Source organism: Octopus bimaculoides, chromosome 5 (assembly GCF_046866305.1).
Source record: "Octopus bimaculoides isolate indiv1 chromosome 5, ASM4686630v1, whole genome shotgun sequence".
NCBI lineage: Eukaryota > Metazoa > Mollusca > Cephalopoda > Octopoda > Octopodidae > Octopus > Octopus bimaculoides.
Genome location: NC_142932.1, coordinates 22867930 through 22884385, shown reverse-complemented (window position 1 = coordinate 22884385; position 16456 = coordinate 22867930). Strand labels below are relative to the sequence as shown.

The window sequence follows — 16456 nt, the reverse complement described above, 5'->3', positions numbered from 1 at the left end:
TTTTATTTTAATAAACTGCAACCCTTGATAACACCTACAGCTACTACTTTTACTACCACCACCGCCGCCGCCACCACCACCACCACTACCACCGCCACCACGCCACTGCCACCACCATTGCCGCCGCCTCTGTTACCATCATCACCATCATCATCGCCATTGTCATTATCGTTGTCGTCATCATCATAATTATACTTAACTACTTTTAAGTCATTGTTAAAGCTGTCACCACACTGCCTGCATCATCATCTTCATCATCATCATCATCATAATTCTCATAATTGTTACCATTCTCTCAACTATTTCCATAAATATTAAAGGCCTATCATTAAATCTGTCACCTTAAGTCACTCCACTAGTGCTATGATTACCACCACCACCACTACCACCACCATTGCAACCTCTACAGCTATTGTTCTCAATGTGTGTGTGTGTGTGTGTGTTTGTGTGTGTGTGTGTGTGTGTGTATGCATATTTTCAACATTTATCTTTCTCACCCCCCCCCCCCTCTCTCCAAAAGACCCTGAGTATGTTGCAGGAGTCACTCACTCTGTCTTACTTAGAAGTTAATTTAAAGAACTGGGATGAAGGTACTATTTTAGGAAGAGACATGTGGTACTGGCAATAACAGTTGTGATGGCTGGTGTAGGTTGTGGTAATACTGGTAGTAGCGTTGGTGGTGAGGGTTGGGTCTAATAATGCGATGCGCCTGGTTTTAAATTACTGTTTATACAATTCCTTCTATCTGTAGTTCGCAAACTGTTTCACTTATGTTTCTTTTTTTTTTTCTTTCAACCAAGTTAGCAGTGTCACATTTCAGTATATTAGACTATTAGCAGCATGTGTTCTACCTTTCTGTTATATCTAGGACTACAGAAGTGTAGTTCATAGATATAATTGGATTACAGATGTGTCTGTGGCATAGAGTATTTTAAAATATGGTTATGGTTTGGTTATGGTATAATTAATTTTACAGGAAAGTAATGTTAGTTATAATATTAGTACCAAATATTACTGAACAGTAATATTTGGGTCTGTACACTGAAACTTAGAAATAAATTCATCATTGTCATCATATATTGTTAAAACTAAACACTCTCTACTATATTATATATGTATATATCATCATCATCATCATCATCATCATCGTTTAACGTCCGCTTTCCATGCTAGCATGGGTTGGACGATTTGACTGAGGACTGGTGAAACCGGATGGCAACACCAGGCTCCAATCCAATCTGGCAGAGTTTCTACAGCTGGATGCCCTTTCTAACGCTAACCACTCAGAGAGTGTATATATATTAGTATAAAAATATCTCTTTGTGTATGTATGTGTGTATGTGAGAGTGTGTGTGTGTATATATACATATATATATATATATATATATATATAGATATATATACCATCATCATCATCATCATTTAATGTTTGTTTTCCATGCTGGCATGGGTTGGAGGGTTTGACTGAAAATTGGTAAACTGGGGAGCTGCACCAGGTTTCAGTCTGATTTGGCATGGTTTCTACAGCTGGATGCCCTTCCTAATGCCAACATCTCCAAAATTTGAGACCAATATTATACATTATTGGTTTCAGATTTTTGGCCCAAAGCTAGCCATTTTGGAGGAGGGGGTAAATTGATTACAATGACTTGAGGGTCCTGTTCATGGTGACTCTTCAGATGAAGGTGCTAATAAAGAATTATCTAAAATTCTGGCTACCTCCTTTTTGTTCATATATAAAATCTGTACATCTCTTCAAATAATCTGTACATATAAGTGTGTTGTGTGTGTGTGTTTGTGTGTTATAGACAACTCTCGGGAGTCATACAGACAAGGCTAAGGCTAAGGCTAAGCACTTTATGGATGTGAAACCATCAGACACTTTATGACCTGCCATATAATTAACCTTCTGTAAATATGTTACTGCTCTTTTAGAGTGCTTCTTTTTCAGATACGTGATCCACTGATGATACGCACGCACACACACACACACACACGCACGTTCTGATCAATAAGTATCCGGACTGTTGCCACAGTAATGAAGCTAGAGCACACAGAGTGAAGCTGCTTGGCAAAGATTGACCTTGAACTCTGCTGTGCATGTGCACTAAGTTTTAATGTTCTAGGTCACTTCTGCTGTTTACAGCAGTGCTTTGAAGGAAGGTGTGTAGTATGTGATTGTTGTATTGACCATGACAGAAAAAGTTGTCATGGCGATACTCGCTCAAAGGCCTATGCAAAGTTGCAGAAAGTGTATGGAGAGTGTATGCGTCACACACAAGTGTACGAGTGGTTCAGACGTTTCCAAGATGGCCGAAAAATGTCGATATTGATGAACGTTCTGGGAGACCCACAACCAGCAGAACTGAGAAAGACATCGCAGATGTGTATGCAGCTCTGAGGGGAAATCATTGAATCACCATCCATGAGTTATCAGAGGATGTGCAGATTAGTTACGGCTCAGTTCAGTCCATTATCACTGAAGATTTGGATACGAGATGTGTGTCTGCCAAGTTTGTGCCAAAACTGCTTTCAGCTAACCAAAAAGACACTTGGCTCTCAGTTGCACAAGATCTCCTTGATTGTGTTGAGAACAATGAAAATTTGGAAAATTTTGTGTAGACCTCTGAGCAGGTGTTGCCAAGCTCTTGGCAAAATTTGATGCAGATTCTCAGCTCAACTTTCTCTGAGGTTGACTTTGCCTTTCATCCTTTCAGGATCGATAAATTAAGCATCAGTTGATTACATGGGTCAATCTAATCGACTGGCCTGCCCCCTCCCCCCAAATTTTGAGCCTTGTGCCTAGAGTAGAAAAGAATATTATAAGGTGGTGAGCTGGCAGAATCGTTAATGTGCTTGCCCAAATACTTAGCAGTATGGTGTTAGTCTTTACGTTCTGAGTTCAAATACCACTGGGGTTGACTTCATCTTTCATCCCTCTCAATGTCGATAAAATAAGCCCCATTTGAGCACTGGAGTTATTGTAATTGACTTACTGCTTCTCCTGAACCTGCTGGCCTTGTGCCAAAATTGGAACCCAATATTATGCACTGCATTATAGCAGTGTCTGTTGCTCTATATATACAGTACTATAACAGTCTGCATTACACTGTATATGCACAATTATATCTGTGTTTATTATATTGTATATACAACACTATAGCAATGATTATTACAGTACTGTGACAGTGTCTACCAGACTACATCTAACAATTCCTATTACTCCGTTTATTTAGTATTATGGAAGAATCTATAAAACAATATACAGGCGCAGGAGTGGCTGTGTGGTAAGTAGCTTGCTTACCAACCACATGGTTCCGGGTTCATTACCACTGCGTGGCACCTTGGGCAAGTGTCTTGTACTATAGCCTTGGGCCGACCAAAGCCTTGTGAGTGGATTTGGTAGACGGAAACTGAAAGAAGCCTGTCGTATATATGTATGTGTGTGTGTATATGTTTGTGTGTCTGTGTTTGTCCCGCCAACTTCGCTTGACAACCGATGCTGGTGTGTTTACGTCCCCCGTAACTTAGCGGTTCGGCAAAAAAAGACCGATAGAATAAGTACTAGGCTTACAAAGAATAAATTTGGGGTCGATTTGCTCGACTAAAGGCGGTGCCCCAGCATGGCCACAGTCAAATGACTGAAACAGGTAAAAGAGTAAAAGAGTAAAAGAGTACTACAACAGCATCTACAACACTATATCTAGTACTATGGCTGTATCTACTGTACAGTACCTCCAGTACTATAGCTATGTTCATTACACTGTTTGTCTGTTGCACTACTACTACTACTACTACTACTACTACTACTACTACTACTACTACTACTGTATATTATATATTTGAGAGTGCAGTGGAGTTGCTGGGAACAATGGCAGCGGTGAGGTTTTGGCAAATAAATGACTTTTCCTCTGACGTATAATTTTACTAATTGGGATGAACTGTTTGATCCCTGAAACTGAAATAGCATCTCTGGAAGGTGACATTGGTGTTTATTAATGTGCGCGCGCATTAATAACCAGACAGAAAATACTTTTTTAAATATAGTCAAACACACATGTGTGTGCGTGCACACACGCACTCACACACACACATTCACACATACACGCACTCACATGTGTATATATATATGTTAGAGTTGAGTGAAAGTGTTGCAGACTGAAAGAAACATCTGAGGAAAAAAATGACAGATAATCACACACACACACACACACACACGTGTATGTGTATAATATATATATATATATATATGTATGTATGTATATGTATATATATATATATATATATATATATATATATATATATATATATATATATATATATATATATATATATATATATTTATTTCTGTAATAGAATGTATATGTGTATGTACATATGTATATAATATATATATATGATATATATGCATACATGTATATTTATATAAATATACAGGGATATATGTATATGATTTATGTATAACATATTTGCATGTGTCTCTACATGTGTATATACAATATATATACATTTATACACACACATGCACTCACGCATGCATACACACACACACGTGCATGAGCAAACATACACATACAATATATATATATGTGCATATTATATTTATGTGAGCATATATTATCTGTGTATGCATGCTCGTGTGTGTGCATGTGTGTGTATGCATATATATATGCATATATATATATATATACATTCACTCTTTTACAAATAGTATACAAACATACACATACATGCTCACACACTTGTATATATATATATATAGTGAATAAAACATGGGTATCTGTGTGTGTGTGTGTGTGTGTGTGTGTGTGTGTGTGTGTGTGTGCGTGTGTGTGTGTACATGTATTTCTGTGTCTGTGTGTTTGTGTTCTTGTATCCGTATGTAACATATAATATTACTGGTGAGATAAAGTTTGATAGAATGTAAGCTATACATACATATATCAGTCAGAGTATCTATAGATAGGTATTTTTGCAGTTGTTTATTTTTGATATATTTGCTTCATGTCATTGATACTGTAGCCTTCAGTGTTTTGTTTTGATATCACAAGTCTTAGCTCATTATTATTATGTATAACTATGGCGTTAATTAGTAGGCTTTAGAACCCTGAGGTCTGGTGTTCAATCTCATTGTAAAGGTCCTTGGGTAAGTATCTTTTATCTTAGCTAGAGCTTGCCCAATGATTGTGAAAGGAGTTTGGTAGATGGGAATAATAAAACAGAAAGGAAGTCTGTCTTGCCAAGATATGGCTATGTGGTTAGAAGTTTGCTTTCCAACTACAAGCTTCTCGTTTCAGTCCCACTGAGTAGCACCTTGGGAAAGTATCTTCTACTATAGTTCAGGACTTAGTTTTGGTACATGGAGACTGAAAGAAACTTGTAAAGAATGATCTTAGGGTGTTGAATCTCATGGAGGGGATGATAAGTAACTGACACCTTTGGCAATTTGCTGTGCTTGAGAAGATGACTAGTGCTGCTGACACATAAAAAGCAGCCAGTAAACTCTGTGAAGTTGTTGGCATTAGGAAGTGCATCCAGCCATACAGACCAAGACAAAACAGACTGGAACCTGGTGTAGCTCTCTGGCTTACCAGCTCCAGTCAAACCGTCTTAACCATGCTAGCATGGAAAATGGATGATAGATAATAATGATGATGCAGATGTGTGTGTGTGTGTATGTGTGTTTGTGTTGGTGTGTGCTTGTTCATGTTCTTTTATTTTTTGATGACTGGGTATATTATTATTTTGCCTATACACTCTAGATTTATAACTGAGTTAAGGTTCTTAACTGAATTGTAAATCTAGAATGAGTAGCTAAATCAAAAACATCCTGTCCCATAAAACAATAACCAATGAAAGAGGCAGAAAAAAAGAACAGCCAATTAGGAAATGCAAAACACAAATCTACTGGCATTGATGACATCGACTAAACCTGTTACCCTCAGAACTGTTGGCTTTGTGCCTAATCAGAAACCATTTATTTGTGACTGTAAGCCCTCTCTAGATTTTCCCTTCTAATCCACACAGAAGCTTTCCCTTGTTTTGGAATTAGTCTTTAATCTAATCTTCTTAACCACAAACATCACCTTCATGCTTTTTTAACAATTTACAGTTTCTTTTTATTGCTACAATACTGTAACCTATTTGCAAACTTTGGCTGTTGTATTAATTCCTTCCCTTGATTTTGCTCTATTTTCAGTTTACTGTAATGCTCTAAGGTCGCTTTTGAAATCACTGGAAATCAACACACCATGAAATATATATATTCAATTTAATATTATGAATAAAAATTTTGTACTCCATATTTGTATTATTATTATCTGCTTTAAGGAATTTGTACATCACAGAATATATACTCTCTTTTAGTAGTCTCTTTTACTTGTTTCAGTCATTTGACTGCGACCATGCTGGAGCACCGCCTTTAGTCGAGCAAATCGACCCCAGGACTTATTCTTTGTAAGCCTAGTACTTATTCTATCAGTCTCTTTTGCCGAACCACTAAGTTACGGGGACGTAAACACACCAGCATCGGTTGTCAAGCGATGTTGGGGGGACAACACAGACACACAAACATACACACACACACACACACACACACACACGCACACACACACACGCACACACACACACACGCACACACACACATACATATATACGACGGGCTTCTTTCAGTTTCCGTCTACCAGATCCACTCACAAGGCTTTGGTTGGCCTGAGGCTATAGTAGAAGACACTTGCCCAAGATGCCATGCAGTGGGACTGAACCCAGAACCATGTGGTTGGTAAGCAAGATATATATGTAACATAAATTCTTCTATTGTTGTTTCTGCTAATGTTGCTATTGTTGTTCTGAGCATTTGACTTTCATCTTTTCGGAGTTGAAAAAATAAGTACCAGTCAAGTACTTGGGTTGATGCAATTGACTAACTTCCTCTTCCTAACTTGCTGGTCTCCTGTTATTTTTGAAACCATTATTACTATAAACAAACAAAAAATTATGTTAATGTGCAACAGTAACTTCTCCTTTGGCTGTATACAATATTTTCCTTTATTGTGCAATAATAATCTCTCTCCTATGTGTTTTATACAAGGAAAAAGAAAAAAGAAAGCCCCTCTGAAACAGGATTCACTGATATAATCTCATTCAGTCAGTTCAATTGACATTTTCAGGAATATTTTATAGAATTTATTTTCATTTAATTACTATTGTTAGATTTTACTGCACATTGAATATACATTATGGAAGTATAAAAATCTCAATTGAAAATAAAACTTTACAGTTGTTGGGAGTTGGGAATGAAGGTAATGACATTGATACAGAAAGAAAAATTGTTTCAGCTATGAATCGCAATAAACCACAAGTTTCATTTGTTGAGATTGTATGCACAGATATATGATGGTAACTACATAACGTTTGTCCAAGTTAATATCTTGTGTATCATGTAATGTTTCTGTTTCATAATTCATTCATGTATTAAATTTTAGTGCTCTCCATAAAAGAAAAACAAAAACTTAGACTGTTTTCAAAATAAACTTTAAACTAGGAAGTTGTCGGATATAGGTTTGGCAATGTTTGACAATGAAAAATAGAATGGTTTGGGAATCAATCCCCTTGTGTCGAGAGAGCAAAACATTTGTATGTGTGAATATATATTAGGTGCTATCTTTAAGATAGTATGTTTTAAATGGGTTTGATATCATTGTATCATATATTCCTATTGTGTATGTGCGTAAGTAAACATATGGCATGCATGTGGAAAGAATGCTGACAAGACATGCAGCATGAATGAAGCTCTAACACCAATAATGGAAAACGTAAGGTAGAGCTATGAGATGGAATGCAATTGTGCTAAAAGAACGTGCAATAATAAAGCAATGAAAAATTGCTACCTAAATACTGCCAATAAATTTTAATGCAAACACACACGCATACACGCCCACACAAACATATACACACACTACCATGCATTTTTAATACAGTTAATATTCGGTACTAAACACAATATCATCGTAAATACAGTTATCGTATTTACTTTTATGTGTCATCAAAAACTGAGACCGTGTCATTCACATTATTGTTCCCTTTTTGATGCAAACCGAATGAAAGAAGTATATTCTTTGTTTATATATAACATGAAGTTATACAATTAAATATTATTACATACAAAAAGAAGGTGAAGTGAAGCAAGCTGATATATAATAGCAATATAATGTTAGTAATACTTACGCTAAAGCAATGGGAATATATACACAAATATGCTCTACTGACTTAGTTTCCTCATAACTTTCACAAAATGAATGTCTTTTAATGAAATGTTTTTCTAATATGCGCCAGATGATGTAGATTTTGATTATGTCTGAATTTGTCGGGAAAAATTCGGAGAAGTGGGAGAAGAGATCCAGAAAATTCACACGGGTTGGTTTTCTTTCATCATGGATATTTTAAATGAAGATTTCGACAAATAACTTTCAGAACGTATAAATTACGATTATACCAGAATTTATTATGGAAATAGATATTGTTGGGATAACACACTTACATACTGACACTCATTACATTCTTTTCGGAAAATTTATAATCATAAACTCCAATATAATCGGAATCTGAAACTTATTTGTAGAAAATTTCATTAAAAATTACTCATGTTTCTCAAAGTTATGAAGAAAGAAATTTATTGGGGTACATATGTATAGGTATGCCTTAGCTAACAATGGCCAGTAACTGTATATTATATCAGATGCATTACAAGAAGTCCATTGTAAATATGTATTATTTTAAATAATAATAATGATGATGATGATGATGATGATGATGATGATGATGATGATGATAATAATATATAACATATTTCATGAATAAATGGTAGATAGTGCTACAGCCCCAGACAAAAGAAGGACTCATAAAAACCAAAGCCATTCCCATTAGATGAGGAATATTCCAGGGAGACACGCTCGCTCCACTCTTTTTCTGCTTGACACTGACACTTTTATCTGACATGCTAAACAGAACTGGATGTAGATGCAACTGTCACGTCAAAACAATCATTCACCTCTTATATATGGATGACCTAAAACCGTACGCTACAGACGATAAACAGCTGGAAACATTACTACAGACAGTACATGGATTTACCAAAGAAATAAACATGAAGTTTGACTCAGAAAAATGTGCCAACCTTGAAAAGAAGAAAATTAATTAAAAATAGTAACATCACACTAGATAAAACATGAAATAAAGAGAATTAGACCAAAGCCAAGCATACAAATGCTTAGGAATCAATGAACTAGATACAACACAAATGAAAGAAAAAAAAAGAATACTATAGACGAGTTAGATTAATACTGAAAACAGAGCTCAATGCGAAAAACAAGATAATAAGTATCAACACTCTAGCTGTTCCAGTAATAAGTTACAGCTACAATATCCTTAACTGGACACTGAATGAACTATCTAAAATAGACAGGAAGACAAGAAAATTAATGATTGGATTTACGATGCACCACCCAAAATCTGACATAGAAAGGTTATATATTCAACGTATAGAAGGTGGTAGAGGTCTTATATAGCTAGAAAACTCTTACAAAATAACCACTATCGGACTACAAAAATACCTACTTCAGAAGCAAGGAAGACTAATACAAAGAGCCACAAAACACGAACAAAACAAAAACACTGTTTTTCAGTCTTTAAGAAAGCTGACAAATACAAAACAGAAGTCATACTACCTAACAATAATGAAGAAGAAGAAACGACAAAAGCTGTAAATCCAAACTAAAACCAGAGCAGCAACAGATCATTATACAACGATGGCAAGAAAAGCCCCTTCATGATAAATACTGAGTTAGACTAAACACAAAAGAAATAGACAAAGCAAAATCCCAACAATGGCTGAGAAGCTCAGGACTCAAAGCAGAGACTGAAACATTTTTAATTGATGCATAAGACCAAAGCCTCCCCACCAGAAATTACCGGCTGCCGTGTCTTGGCTAAGAAGGAATATATTCACAGACACGACAGAGTAGGGACCTATATACACTGGAAGCTATGCCAACACTGGAATAACAACAGAAAAAAGATGGTATACGCACACGCCACAAAAAGTCACAGAAAATGAGAAAGCAACCATACTATGGGATATGCCACTACACACGGATAGAGAAATTAAGGACAATAGGCCGGATATAGTTGTCAGAGATCATCAAGAAAAAAAATGCTCTCTAATCGATGTATCGATACTAACAGATGACAACGTTTCTCTAAAAGAAATGGAGAAACTTTCAAAATACAAAGACCTAGAAATAGAGGTAACTCGAAATTGGAGTCTAAAAAACAATCCCTATCACAATAGGCGCATTAGGTATCATAAACAAATATTTAGACAAATACATGACAAAAACACCAGGACTAACAAATATATATAACATACAGAAAATAGCACTTCTAGGCACCGCACACAGCCTACGTAAAACACTTTCAATACAGTAATAATAAGAGCATCACAACAAACCACAGCACATACCCAAGGCGATACAACCAGGTAGCGAAAGCGCTAGATTGGAAACTGCGAAAAATGGGGGGGGGGGGGCTAGAGAGAGAGAGGCAAGACGTGGTATGAGTACAGACCGCAGAGAGTAGCAGAATCGGAGACTAGCAGAATCCTCTGGGATTTCCCAATCCAAACTGATCAGGTGCTAGAGCCTAACAGACCAGACCTAGTGGTGGTGGACAAAGCGCACCACATATCATATATAGTTGACGTTGCATGCCCCTTTGACCCACATATAGTCAAAGAAGAAGGTGAAAAGATAGATAGATACAACCCTCTTAAGTACGAAATAGCCCGGCTATGGAAAATGAAGACGGTAAAGATAGAGCCAATTATTATTGCGTCCTTGGGGACAATATCAGAAGGCATCAAGAGGAATATAAAGGAAATTGGAATAGAGTGCCCAGTAGAACTGTTCACAAAAGGTTTGCCTCCTTGGCATGGCCTGAATAATCAGGAAAGTATTAGATAGGTGAAAAGGACAGATAACAAGGTACCGTAGGCTGTACGTAGTAAGCCCGCTACGCACGCAAGACTCCAGTAGTTCCAACAAAACCTGTGATAAAGAGATAATAATAATAATAATAATAATAATAATAATAATAATAATAATAGTAATATATATATATATATATATATATATATATATATATATAAACACACACACACACACATTGGCCAGTTGTCCATAAGTCAGGGAAAATCTCTAAAAGAGAATTCTAGCAGTTTTACTTTTATATTGTATATACCAGTACATTGAAAACATTACCATTTGTTTCGCTTATACTATTGCACTTGGCAATTCTTTGTAACCCTACTGGTCAGGAGAAGAATCTGCTGCCTAGAATCTAGGTCATGTTACTATTCCACGCTTATTGGTTTATTTGATAAACTTTTTAATCGTTGTTTTCACCAAGGGTAGTCAAGGTCTTCAATTTTGCCGCTACCAATCCTATCCTATTCAACGTATCGATCCCCTACTATGTCCCTATGCGTCCTAATTATTCATATTTTTTTTATTGATATATTGATTTTAGTATGTGCCTATATTGGTCCTATACTATATCTACACTTATTTATTGCTTATTAATTATTTATCTATACGATTGTTACTAGTATAATATTATTTTAATAATTACTGCTGATGGATAGGTTGGGCTCATATATGTATGTATATCTAATTTATAGTATGGATACCCGATTTATAGGTATTATATTCCCTCAATAATGTCCGTTTAATATTTTATCATATTATCCTTAAGTTATTTCTATTATATCTCCAGCACAGGGTAATTCTTTAGTTAATCGTGTCCAATACGTATACTTATTTATATGGATAGGATTCAGGACCCCTACTTGCCCACTACTGATATTTTAGGCTATAACGTGACATAGTATATTTGCCTTAAGGTCATTCCTTTTCTTTTCGTCATATATTGTGTTGCCACTCAATATATTCTATTACTACTACTATTTGTACTGTCTCCTTGCTCCGACTTTAAGTTTTTCTCGTAGAAGTGTTATTGATTATAATATTAATAATTTGGGAAGTTTACAATATACAAGGAATTCCTGAAAAAGTATCTGCAGTGGTTTTTCGAAAACTTTCTTGCATGTCTTTAAAAGAACAGCAGGAAATCCAACCGAGTCCATGACTGAATTCGAGTTTATCTCATCAATGGCCAATATTACATCTTCCTCTTTCATGTCAATGTAATCGATGGTTGCTTATTTCTCATGTAGAAAAAGTGCTGAAAAACTCATCAGGCTTGCTTGTTTGCATGTTACCCAGTGGAAAGGTGAAGATACTCTGAAATTTCTTTAGCACTTTATTTTCTTTTATCACCTTTTATTTCGATGTAATCGATGGTTTCCTTTTTCCCATGTAGGCCTGTAGTGTTGAAGAACTCTTTAGATTCGCCCACTTGTAAGTTTCCCAGGGAAGAGGTGAAGACACTCTGGAATTGCTTATTTAGTTCTTCACCTATCTTCTTGAGGTCTGCAGTTAGAGAGCCGTCTTCTTTAAACAGTGCCCTCGCAAAGTTGTTGACAACTTTAGGATTAATTTTTATAGTTTCCACCACCCTGGTTTCTCTTTCTACCCTTACCTTTTCATGACATAGTGTGAGTTCATATTCGATTTCTAAAAGTACCTCTTTGAGGAACGATTTCTTGCTGTCATTAAGTTGTTTATTTAAGCGATTGGAAATCTTTATTCTTGGTTTCATAAGGACTCTCTTATCTCGATGAATGATGCTTTTGTATGTAGTCGTTCTCTTCTCTGGGACAAATTTAATGCATATAGCTCGCACTATTGGCATGAATTCTTTAAGTTTCATATCAATGTCATGCATAAAGAGACTTGTGAGCCAATTTTACTGGACTGTCTGTTTTGAATTGACTTCTAGTCAGCCTTGTAGAAGTTGAGACTGGATAAGGTTTGGGTGCCATCTGTGTGGAATACATCACTAATTAGTTTTTGACCATACATCGTCAGTTCCATCGTGCGGTCTGAAAGTACTGTCAGTGATATCTTCACATTGTGAATAAGTTTCATAGTGTTGGTAAAGCTGAGGTGTAATATGTTATTGTTTCTGGCTGGAGAGAGTATGGTTTGCTCCATGAACAGCATTTTCGTGCAATCAAGATCAAATAGAGATTCTGTTTGATTGCACTCTTTGTGTGTCGTGCCTAAAATTATGTTGCCTTCTGACCATCTGATGTTTGGGAAATTGAAGTTACCCATCAGAAGTACATTAAAGAAGTTAGTACTTTTATCATTGTAAATTTTTCCTCAAATTTGCCATCGTGATTTTGAGGCATCGGATAGGATACATAATGTGCATATTACCATATGAAGTTGCTTTAAATGCTGTATGAGTGCGTCACAGACCGAGTTTGAAATTGATAACAGGGTTAGTGGTGTGACATTTTTAAGGATGTACAGTGCAACTCCATCGTAACTTCTCTTCTGTTTGCACGGAATACAACATACACTGGTATGTGTATTTCTGCATTATTTATGTCTGCAGACAGATGTGTCTGCGTAAGTGCAATGCATATTGCTTGACTGCATGCAGAAAGATGTCCCAGGTACGCAATTTTGCTCTTGCTGTTGTTTTGTAAGAGGCCTCGGTATTTATCGGAAGAATTGGTGTGATTGCGGCAATGGTGACCATTCTGGGTCTATTATTTGAGGTGGTCTTGTGTGTGAGGGTGTGCATGGCTTAGTTTTGTTTGCAATCATGCCAGCTACTGCTCTATGTTCTTTTCCACACTTAAAGGCTTCTGTTCTATGGTTGCGGCTGGCAATGCATCTGCATTCAGACTTTCAGTGGTCTTCACTGCAGGTCAGTAAGGGTATGAAAGTCCCACTGGGTTTGGTTTTTATCTTATCTTGTTGGTTACCGACAGTTCGTTCCCATCTCTCCATGTCAGCAGATACTATTTGGATGGAATTTACAGATGGTGCGTACTTCACGTACCGTTCCTTTTCTTTTGCTGTTTCTTCCTGTTTTCTTCTTGACTCTGAATTCTGTTACACACGCGCGCGTACACACAAACACACACTCACACACACATTATTCTGAAACTAGAGTATTGATGACAGTGACTTCGAAGTTTCAGCCAGTTAAGCCAAGTATAGAGTAACCCATCAAATGAATGTAAAATTGCATTTATTATAACTGAACATAAAAATAAGCACACATGTACACATACATGTGGGTGTGTATGCATATTTATGTGTATGTATATATGTGTATCTGTTGAACTGTTAATCTCTACACATTGTTTTCTCTTTCTGTTTTTTCGTTCCCTCTCCATTTTCCCCCCTCTCAACCCTCTCTGTCGAAGAGCGTAGGCTCGAAACAAAAGACTTTTTCCTTCTTACCGAGCGTCAAACGAATAAACCGACTTGATGTTCCCTCGCTTGTCTTCGTCTTTTGTATTCTATAAATTTAAACTATATATATATATATATATATATATATATATATATATATATATATATATATATATCCATTCATACGTACATATCTACACACACATATCGATAAAATTAGTATCAATTAAATACTGAAGTTGGTTATAATTGCTCTAATCGATTATATTCTCCTCATGACTGGACTTTAGCCAATGGTAGAAATTAGTATTATTTTTCAAGAAAGAGTACAGCCATCCCTACTTTCCAGCACTATTCTCTCATTTTTCTTGTAATAATTATATTGATAAAGGCGGCGAGCTGGCAGAACCGTTAGCACGCCGGGCAAAATGCGTAGCGCTATTTCGTCTGCCTTTACGTTCTGATTTAAAATTCCGCCGTGGTCGACTTTGCCTTTCATCTTTCGGGGTGGATAATTTAAGTACCAGTTGCGTACTGAGGTCGACCTAATCGACTGGGATCCTCCCCCAAAATTTCAGGCCTTGTGCCTAGAGTAGAAAAAGAAAAGAATAATTATATTGCTTTCAAAATCCCTTTAATAAATTTTCTTTTTGCCTTCTAATATAAATTCTTGTCCCTTCAGTTTGTTGTATATATATTTTAGCTTTATTAACTAGACTAGCAAATCTACCGATCTATGTTGGAGGCATAAAATGAAGGAGGGAAGTTATAACAGCAGTATATATATTGAGAAATGTGTAAATGGACTCGATAGATTACTGGGTGATGTCTTAGAGAGATCACATTATTGTTGGTGATACAGCATTCTGTTGCAGCTATAAGTGACATGTGATGACGATTCACTTCTGAACTGAAATAGGCTCCGAGCCTCTGTATCATGAATGGTTATCTGGATCTCTCCTAACGAAAGCCAGAGCTTCCTGCGACCACTACATAAAAATATTAAGAAAAAATGTTATTTAGATATACTTTTTATTTTAGTTGTTTACACTCTTTTACGCTTGTTTATATTCTTATACATTCGAAGTTCACAAATTTACTTATTTAATATCAATATGATTACATTATTATTTAATATCAATGTAATTACAAAACTTCTTTGTAAACGATGTTTTCTGTTTGGTCGGATTTAATTTTCAAATTACTGGAGTCCGTTGCTCTACTCATAGCAACGTATAACAACTGGTCGTGTGTAAACATCGGAGTGAGTAAAAATACACCTACACGATCTAAAGTGCCTTGTTTGCTGTGAAAGCACGAGCGCAATCTTTAGGGTTGCAAAAAATCAAACTAAGATTTACCTCTCACTGTTCTATCAATTCAAAAATCGATATCCACGAAATAATCATATTTTCTGATTTTTTAATGCTAAAAACCTTCCTGACGACCGTCTTTGTAATCCCGAAAAATATCGTAACCATTCGTCCAACCGTCTGGTCGTGAAGAGGGAACAGACAAAAAGACGGACAAACAGACGGACATAACGCCCATTATAGTAAGATCGTAAATTTGCCCATTTACGATGGGAAATAAAGGGATAGTATCGCAAATCTAAACCCTCTAAATTTACGAACTGTACCGGAGGGGGTGGGGAATCCAGAGTTAATCCTCGTCGCCGGAATTTTAACAAAAGATCTAAGGTGATTTATTAATACAAAGCTCAATATCCACTAAATAGTCATACTTTTTTCATATTTTTTTCGCTAAAACCTTTCCTGATTACCCCCTTCGTAATCCCGAAAAATATCGTGACCATTGGTCCAGCCGTTTGACCGTGAAGAGAGAACAAACAGATGGGCATAATGCCCATTATAGTAAGATTGTCACGACTGGAATACCTTAGTGAATTTTCCTAATTTAGGCACAAGGCCAAAATTATAAACTATTTGTAACAACGGTTAATTTATTTCGTAAAACTTTACTAGCGTAAAATTACTCCCTATGGAAGATATATAAACGCTATGTTTGAAATAATATAATTTTGCAGAATTACCATGATTCAAATT

The 16456-nt window shown here is 36.1% G+C and overlaps 1 protein-coding gene across 2 annotated transcripts in view; it reads left to right on the top strand.

The window, feature by feature from the left end:
* Positions 1-6302, top strand: part of LOC106881311 (uncharacterized) — a 24691-nt gene extending 18389 nt beyond the window's left edge. For both annotated transcript variants that reach the window (XM_014931651.3, XM_014931650.3), the window contains one exon: positions 6200-6302. In XM_014931651.3, coding sequence (XP_014787137.1) covers positions 6200-6209 — 10 coding nt within the window. In that variant the 3' untranslated portion in view covers positions 6210-6302. The remainder of the gene's footprint in view (positions 1-6199) is intronic.
* Positions 6303-16456: the final 10154 nt, after the last annotated feature.